The sequence below is a fragment of the Schistocerca americana genome, chromosome 1 (genome assembly GCF_021461395.2).
Source record: "Schistocerca americana isolate TAMUIC-IGC-003095 chromosome 1, iqSchAmer2.1, whole genome shotgun sequence".
Classification (NCBI taxonomy): domain Eukaryota; kingdom Metazoa; phylum Arthropoda; class Insecta; order Orthoptera; family Acrididae; genus Schistocerca; species Schistocerca americana.
In genome coordinates, this window is record NC_060119.1 from 780,935,248 (window position 1) to 780,944,999 (window position 9,752).

Below are 9,752 nucleotides of genomic sequence, written 5' to 3' on the forward strand. Positions count from 1 at the left end.
CAAAGACCACCAAGGTACCACCGTCCATCGGGGCGGGCCCAAGGAACAAGGGATCACTAAATCATCTGACAAAAGAATTGCTGCTATTGTTTTCTGGACTGCCTCATCGATATCTCCATGCGGCAAAGTCAACAGTAGAAGTAAAAGCATTCTAGTCAGTGCTGTTTAGAGCACATCTGCTCTGGTGTCCAGGGAAATGACAGTGAGGGAGGGAAAGGAAGACTGGGAAGTGTTCACTACCTCACATCTCATCTGGCCCCTCCACTGGATGGATGAGTGAAGACAAGGACCGTAAGTAGAAAGGCCTACAGCCTAAAAGGCGAAGTGTGTGGGGGTACCAGTAGTGCCAGTACATTTTCGAGGTCTTTACTGTGGCCAGTGACCATGGTTCCACGCCATAAATGCAAACAGTGTGTTCTGAGACACTTCACTGTCACAAGGGAGGTAAATATTGCACGTGGTAATATCCTGAAATCCCCTTACCTGAAAATCAACCGCCTCCAAAGTGCATTAAGACGGAAGAGTTCACTATGTAGAGGGTCTAGAACATATGGGCAAACTCTGCTCAACACCCTATCATAGGCAGCATGATTCTTATAATATCCCCAAATTCCATGAAGGGCTGGGGTTTACATTGCTGGAAACCAAGTCTCCTGAAGGGCAATACAGGAGGCAGGTGATGTTCTTAAAAGATGTCGTATCTCAGCCAGTTGGTGGAAGAAACCATTACTGGAGAATAATTTTTTTGATTCACAGTGAGGTCATGAAGGGATCAAGGGGGCAGGTTATGCCTTAGGGTCACCCGCAGCCACTGGTTGAGCGGTTATGGCATCAATATACACGGGTTCTGGGTTCCATTGTGTGGTGCAAAATGGGGCTTCAGGGGTGCCAGAATCTCTGCCAAGGCCACAGGAGTGGAACAGGCAGGAGATGGTGATGTGGGAGCCACCAGAATGTCCTCCTTGGAGGACTTTTTCCTTGTCTTTCCTCTCCTTGATGATTGTGAGGGCTTCTCAGAATCAGTTTCAGGTAAAAAGGGTGATCATGAAGCCATGCAACCAGCAGCCTGTGGCTCCTTCAGCCACTAGCTGGTATCTGGTTGTAGACTGGAGGAAACCTTAGAAGAAAGTGTCCAGAGGGATCCCTTGCTGGTGAGAGAAGCCAGAAGAAGGTGATTTGTTTCCAACGTGGGGACCAACGTCCCTGGTGGATGGGAACTCTCATTGATCCCAAAGTAGGTGTGGGGGAAGCAACAAGAGGTGGAGCCCACAATCGTCATGGAGGTAGGCGTGGTTAAGCGGCCCAGAGGACCCACTGTAGGAGTGTAACGGCGGGAGCGCCATCACCAAAGGGGCAATGCCATTGTAGCTGTAGCAAATGACATTACTTGACATGCTGGGTGCAACCACTCTTATTTCTTCTTCTTCTTGGCTTCTTGGTGGCTGAGTTTGTCCGCAGTCTTGTGTTTTCTTTTCTCTCTAGAGAACAGTCCAACCTGGTGAAAAGGGAGAGTGGTGCTTTTGTCAGTTGACAAGGACAGGGGAGGTGCACAGGGAGCATTCACATGCAGTGCTCATCAACAGTCTTTATAGATGGGGCTAGCATTGCAACATTAAGACATGAGCCCAAATTTCAAGCACTTTAAGCACTGCGAGGGGAAGGGGGGGCGTACGGTTTCACATTGCATCAGTATACCATCTCCTTGACCTTTTCAGGCAATGAATTGCTCTCAAAGACCCAGATGAAGGCACTAATAGCAAGGCTACTGTCCTTTGGCTTCTTATGTACACAACAGACACAGTTTACACTCCATCGCTCCAAGTTGGTGCATAGCTCATCATCAGACTGTAACACCACATCTCTGGAAAATGATGCCCTGAACTAAATTTAGACTTTTGGGGAGTTACAGTTACCCAGCTTGTTACACTTTCTGTTTTAGAGATAGATGCCACTTCCCCAAATTTGCCTTCTAAGTTCTCCACAAACAACAAGGGTTTTGTGGACAGTAAGTATTCACCATCAGTCCTTGTACAAACCAAGTATTGCGGGGAGTATTGCTCTGCTTGCTGCTTAGCTCTATGTTCCTCCCAAGATATAGCCAGGAAAGGCAAAATTTTAGGATCGTATCTCTCTCTGTATGGAAGGAGTACTGTCCTTTATTAGAGACAGCTGGGGCCACATGGTCACCAGAGGAAGATAACTTCATCTGCTTCAATTGCAGCCCATCAACCATGGTGCCACCCACTACAAACGGGGACTCTCCCCACGGGCACCACCCAGCCACAACAGAGGCTACCTGGCCAGTAATCCATTGCTTGGAGTCCCCATACCCCAGCCATGATGAGCACATACACCCTTGCATCCTGGGGAGTTTTCAGCTCGGGCACCAACCGTGCGATCCCTGCGTAGTTAGGGGCCTACCACCTGGCAGGTACTTGACGAATCCCTCCCCCAGTAGGATGGCTACCGTGCTCAGTTTTGGTTGTGTTACCTTACTAAAGGGAAGAGTGCACAATGGAAAGGCACAAAGGTGGTGTACACACGTCATTGGGAAACCTTCCCTGCATGACCCGCACTTCTGGAGAATTCTGAAAATTGGTAGCAGGTCAAATCCAATAATGGGGACCATATGTTTATTTGATGAAAAGTTGTAGAATATGTCAGAAGTGGGAACTCGAGGCGCAATCATAAACCAAGCACAAGTAGAGTCGCCAACAACAAGAAAACCATCTGATGTAGAGGCAAAAGGAGAAAGGTATAGTGGAAGTATAAGCATGCAGCAGGGAAAGGAAGTAATGCTGCAAATGCTGTTGCCCTATGGTAGCCAAGCACGTACCTTCAATCGATTAATCGATTTGTGAGCCCTCAGGAAGGGGGAGGGTGGGGGGGGGTGTTGTACACGGCACGGAGTCAATCTTCACTTTGAAACGTTACCATGGTGTGACTGTCTATTTATGCAGCTTCTTTCAGATAGTACTTTATTATGGATAACTACGTCATTTGCAAAAAGTCTGAGGTTAGTATTAATGTTGTCTGCAAGGTCATTAATATATAACATGAACAGCAAGGGTCCCAACATATTTCCCTGGGGCACGCCAAAAGTTACTTCTACATCTCACAAAATAAGGTGCTGCATCCTTCCTACCAAGAAGTCCTCAATCCAGTGACAAATTGCACTTGATACCCATAAGTTTGTACTTTTGATAATAAGCATACATGTAATACTGAGACAAATGCTTTACGGAAGTCAAGAAATACTCTATCTACCTGACTGCCTTGATGCAATCTTTCAGTATGTCATGTAAGATAAGTGCAAATTGGGTTTCACATGATCAATGTTTTCAGAATCCATGCTGGTTGGCATTGAGGTGGTCATTTTGTTCAAGATACCTCATTATATTTGAGCTGAGAAAACATTCTAAGATTCTATGACAAATTGATGTCAAGGATATTGGACGACAGTTTTGTGGATCATTTCTACTACCCTTCTTGTAGACAGGTGCGAGCTGTGCCCCCCCCCCTTTTTTTTGCCCAGTTTTTTGTTTGAGAGATCTACGACAGATTACAGTTAGAAGAGGAGCTTACTCAGCTGCAAATTCAGTATCTGGCAGGAATTCCATGGGGCCCCTAGAGATTTGTTTAATTTTATCGATTTCAGCTGTTTCTCAATACCACTGACACTAATACTTATCTCACTAATCTTTTTGGTGATATTAGGATTGAATTGGGGCATTTCTCCTGGGTTTTTATTTGTACAGGGACATTTGGAAACAGAGTCAAGCATTTCAGCTTTTGCTTTGCTACCCTGAATATCAGTTCCTGTCTCATTTGCTAGGAGACTAACTTTGGCGCCATTAAAAGCCTTTACATGCAACCAGAATTTATTTGGGTGATGTGAAAGATCGTTTGACAATACTCTGCTACGGCAGTCACTTAAGGCATCATGCACTGCTCTCTAAACGTAATTCATTCAGCATCTCTCTATTTATAGCCCTACAGCATGTTTTACACCTATTATACAGCAATTCCTGTTTCTTTAGAAGTTTCTTTATAGTAACTGTACACCATGGGTGTTCCCTCACATTATGAACTGTTCTACTGGGTAGGTATCTTTTCAGTGCATGGTCAATTATATTTTTAAACTTGAGCCCTGGTTCCTTTACATGCTCCTGACCTGTGCTGAAAGTTTCAAGTTCCTCATTGAGATATGACACTAGGCCTACTGATTTTTTGTTCTATCTAGTTTACTGAAAATATATATATATTTTTGCTTGTTTTAGCTGTCCTTTGTACTTTGATAATCATTGTTACGACAACCATGTCACGATCACTGATACCAGTTTCAAAGTGGACATCCTCAAAGTGGTACCAGGTAACGATAAGATCCGATATATTTTCATCATGAGTGGGGCTCCTAAGTATCTGTTCTAGGCATTTTCAGAGAAAGCATTTATTAATGTTTCACATGATAGCTTATCATGCCTACCACTCACATAACTGTTCTTTTCCCAATTAGTTTTTGGATGATTAAAGTCTCCACCAATGATTACAGTATGATTGTGGAACTTGTGTACAAGAGAAACGAGGTTTCCTCTGAAGTTTTCAATTACATCAAGGGATGAGTCCGGTGGGCAATAGAAGGAACTGTCACTTTATGCTCACCCTGATACCGAGTCTTGTCCAAACAATCTCACACGCAGTTTCAATTTCTATCTCAGTGGATTTTAGTTTCTTGTCCACTGTGACAAATACACCACCTCCATTTCCCACCTGCCTAACCCTTTGATATACAACTAAATTTTCCTTCAAAATCTCACTGCTATCAATTTCAGGTTTCAGCCAGCTTTCTGTTCTTAGTACTACGTGAGCTTTACTGCCTTTCATGAGTGCTTCAAACTCTGGCACTTCATTGTGAATGCTTCGGCAGGTTACCATAAGGATTTTAATACTCACACTTGTGGGGGGTATTTCTTTCAATCTTACACTGATATTTCTAGGTTTCCTACAGCTATCATTATCTGGGTTGGATGGAGAGTCACATAATCTAAAAACCCTTGAGTTCACGCCACACACAATCGGCAACCTGAGTAGCAGCATCTGATGTGTAGTGCACACCCGATCCATTTAGGGGGGACCCTAAAAAATTCATCAATGGATTAAAAGGAGTTGGCCACCAATAGGGTCTTTACACTCTTTTCAAATTGAATTTTATTATTAGTTAAACTTTTTATGTACGCTGGCGTGTTATTGGAAATGTGTGCTGCTGAATAGTGCACACCTTTCTGAACCAAGGTAAGTGACAGTTATTCTTATTTAGTTCACACCAGAAATAATTCGTATTGCATGATTTTAGGCTCAGAAAACTTTAGCTTGGTTTCATGTGTTACCCCGGAAAATAATCTTGTATGACATTATGGAATGAAAGTAAGCACATAAGCTTCTTTTATTTTTATATCACCTGTGTCTGACAACATTCGCATAGGAAACTGAGATTTGTTTAGGCACTTCAGCTGCTCTATCATATGCCCCCTTCCCCCCCACCCCCCAGTTAAATTTATTCTCAAGCTGTAATGCCAAGAATTTAACACTGGCAACTTCTAAGGTGTGTCAATAGTTTCTTACATTTTAATTGATTAATACCTCTTGGAGTACTGACCCAGATATCAGTTACACTTGCTGAATTTGTGTAAATGATTGTTCCATGATTTTAAAAAATAAGGTTTGTGTTACCCAAGGTTCTTACAAGTTTGGAAACTTTAATAGGATTCACTGTAGTTTAAATGCATGTTAATAATTTTAATTTCATTTTTTTCAATTTGTCCACTTGAACATTAAAATTTAGAAGGGTGTAGTTAATGTTTAGTTTTAATAAATGTTTGAAAGTGGTAGCCTGCCTCTTGAAACAAACTCCTCGCTCGACATACCACTTGGTGCACATTAATATCTTTTGCTGCATCATTTGTACTTGAAAAACCAAACACAAAAAAAGTGTCCTACAATTCATAATAAGGTTCCTTTTCAAATTTTATATTAGTCCATGAACAGATATTACACCTTTAGCTTCATTTCACATCCTTGCATCACCACAAACTAATAGATCTATGGCAGAAATATCTAAATAGCCTATATGATAACTCTCAAAATGTTCATTAGGTTCTGCCACATGACAGGTTGTGCAAATTGTCTATTGAAATTACTACAAATCAGATTCTGCGGAGCAGAATAGTGTTGGTTTCTTGAGCAGTAAAATTTCAATACCACAAAGTTTCATTATAAATGCTGAAAAATTATTATCTGATGAATGATAGATGTGAAGTAATCTCATTATTTTAAATGATTTGATTTCCACCACACAATGTAGAAAGTGATTTCCTGTTATTTAAATGTCTTGATATTTCAATGGGATGTATCAAGTACTACCCACCCCTGCTATCAGTACAGCAAAATTTAAAATCAATAGTCTCTCTTGTCAGACTCGAAAGAACAAGCCTGTTCCCCCACCATCCGTACTCAACTATATAAATTACATTGCATGGCAGAAGTACTTGTTCTCGGTAATACTTTTCTAAAACTGTAATTTTGTACTACCAGTGTAGGGCCAGTTAGTTGTTAACATTACTATGTCAGCTGTTCCAATGCCTTTGGCAATCTCACTACAAAAATTAGTTAAAACTGGTGGCTTAGAAAGGTGCAGGTATATTCTATGTGTTAGCTGAAGAGTGAACATCACGTCTGGCTGAATAAACAACATTTCCCAGAAGACGTCTACAACTGCCATACAGGATGATGGAGCATAAATTTCTAGTCTACCAGTGAAATACTCTGTGCTGCGATTTACATAGATTCCGTCTGCATGTGTTTGTTCCATTAATTATATTAATTACTGATTTCTATATTTCATAATAGTGTTAATGAAATGAGTGGAAAACAGACACTCCCTAGCCCTGTCTGCGCACTGTCACCACTGATTCAAAAGATGTGGCACGTGAGTGTCAGTATAACTTTGTGAAACAGCCTTTCTGCTCCTTGTTATATAGTGAGGTAGAGACAGTGTGGAGTCCACTTCCTCTTCAATTTACAACCAGACTACACCAATGCAACATTTTCCCCCCACATTTCAATGTTTGACGCATTCTGCTGATTTTTCTCCCAATAATATTTTTACTAACATTTGTTTCATTAGGCTGATAATACTTTTGAAGTTATAAGAATACAACTGCAAAGTAGGTGGAAATGGTCAACAATTTAAAGCACAACTTCTGCATGCAGATGAGAAGCGTACCCAGTACTCCCGAGTCTTTTGGACTGTCTTCTACACCAATGGTTAACAAACACACTAGACTATAATGCAGTTCCATTAGGCATCAATTGGAAATTATTAAACAACTTCAAGCCTAGCATAAAATGAACATCAAGCCACCACACAAAAATCAAACTGTCTTCCAACATTTCCCATTATGCAAGTTTGTTGGGTTAATAATGCCTGCCTCGGAATGCAGTAATGTAATGGTTAAAACAGAAGCCTCTTAGTCATGAGGATTATTCAAACCCCAGTCCAGTCATCAAGAATTAGGTTTTATGCACAAATCCTAAATTATTTAAGACAAAAATGCTAGAACATTTTCTTGAAAGGACACAGTTGATTTCCTTCCCTAATCTGGGTGTGTGCTTAATCTGTAATTACAGTTTCAATATAATGTTAAACCCTAAGCTTCTTTCTTCCTAACAACAACAACAATCATGTAAATAAATAAACCACCTGAATGCATTTCACCTTAAAAATTGCAACACACACACACACAGACCCCTCATGTGAGATTATTTTATAGTCTCAGATTTTTCTGGGATAGAAAGTACTGGAAATGTCACTTAAATGATGACAGCTTACACCTGTCAATATCAAAAAGCCTGAAATGGCTGTAAATTAGCTTCTTAATCCATATACACAGAAAATTGCTCATGTTGCTCAGAAGATGATACAAATTAGCAAACATGCTTGGATTTATTAAATTGAAAACAAAAATTAGTAAAGCTGTGGGTATTTTGGGGCGACTTTATAGGCCTGATTGCACTTCGCCACAGAAATTGGCGGTATTCCCGGATATTAAGAGCGCCTCCTCCTAATATACATCCAAAGGAAATACTTTAATTGCAGAATGCCCGACCCTGTATTACAAACATTGGTTAACTTTTCAAATTCTGTATTATGTGATATTCAACATTGTACCACTGATTCCTTTAACTGCTGTCAACTTTCAAAATACTGTATCTTATGTCAACATCAGTGACAAAACAATATTGCCTGTTATGATTTTGATGGTATCAAATTTCTTCAGTGTGTAAGAAACATACCTGGTATCCATCTTCAACTTGGGCTAGGAGTATTGGAACCTTTTTATAATGAGACCACTTTATTTCCTGTCGCAAAACTGGGTCTACCTCAACGACGTCATATGAAAACCCATGGTAATCAAGAAAGGCACGAACCTTGCAACAAAATGGGCAAGTCGGGTACTGAAACAGTTTCAGTTTTAATCCTGTGTTGTCCGTCGGACTTACAACCTGCAGGTGAATAACAATATGGACATCAGATTTCTAGTACAAGAGATTTTGTCTAAATAAAAGTAACAATCGAAAGAATATGGTGTTCATCTTCTTACCGAACGTGAAGTCGCTACATCGGGAAGTGACTTCAACACGAAAGATTCTGCACCAGTTCCCTTGTTTAAAATTGGTACACGCGCCTCGTACATTTTATGGAACGAATATCCCGTACCAACTAATGCCCCAAGCCCCACGCTAATTAATCCTAATCTTGTCACACTCATCCCGGGCTTTGCTCCACTCGATGAACTATATGAGCTGTTTGATCGAACATTAAACTTGCCTTCTTGAAACAAGTACGGAGAACTACGAAGTGCTTTCGATATGTTCTTAATTCTCCAAAAGCTACACGTTGCCATTATTAAAATAATGCTATCCAGTCCATTGCACCTCGGTTATATCATAGCCTGTCACGTTATTTTTGTTATGGTCTATCACCAAAGTGTGCGCTACGAATCGCTGGACCAATCACCGCAGCTGCTCCGTGAAGCAGTTTATACTTCGTTCATCGCACTTGGCACAAGAAGGGAACACTATTTGATGTTATGTAACACACAGAAAATTCAATAAAGGTCCGTGGTGGCATGATAAATAAGTAATGACGTTATCAAGTGAGGTTATAAATTGTTTTTGGTTTTCGCCACGGTTTCTGCATAAATGAAATATTCATCACTGGCATTTACGTGCCGAATGCGAAAATCAAATTTGTGACCGGTGTCTCTACTGCGTTGGGTTCTTCATGTTGCTGTGTCGTTGGGACACGAACATTGTAACAGAGTCTGTTATAAAATAAAAAGAATTTTATAGATCAAATAATGTGCTACGTTGCTCTTTATAGTTTAGATACTGCGATTTAATCAACGTAATCATAGACACAGAGTATGTAAATTACGTTACTAGACTAGCCCAACGCGGTGTATGATACAAGCAGTACGTTTACAGGCAGCACAGCTTCCGGAAGATGAAAACCGAATTTTGGAAACTGTTTTGAGCCTACAACTGTTTTCTAGATCAATCAAATAGAAGTTTATATAAACAATTATATACTTCTTTGGGTTTTCCGATATTCAGTTGTTCTACACAAATCGCGTCTGGAAGACAGCTGTACCAGTTTCTGATTTAGTCAGCTCAACGGCTGTTTCTCTACA

At 40.7% G+C, this 9,752-nt stretch overlaps 1 protein-coding gene across 2 annotated transcripts in view; it reads right to left on the reverse strand.

The window, feature by feature from the left end:
* Positions 1-9,294, reverse strand: part of LOC124545546 (prostaglandin E synthase 2) — a 46,202-nt gene extending 36,908 nt beyond the window's left edge. The window contains exons 1-2 of one of the 2 annotated variants that reach the window (XM_047124497.1): positions 8,661-9,294; positions 8,353-8,562 (exon numbers count right to left, since the gene is read on the reverse strand). In XM_047124497.1, the coding sequence (XP_046980453.1) occupies positions 8,353-8,562; positions 8,661-8,963 (513 nt within the window). In that variant the 5' untranslated portion in view covers positions 8,964-9,294. The remainder of the gene's footprint in view (positions 1-8,352; positions 8,563-8,660) is intronic. The other variant, XM_047124495.1, reaches the window with a different exon arrangement.
* Positions 9,295-9,752: the final 458 nt, after the last annotated feature.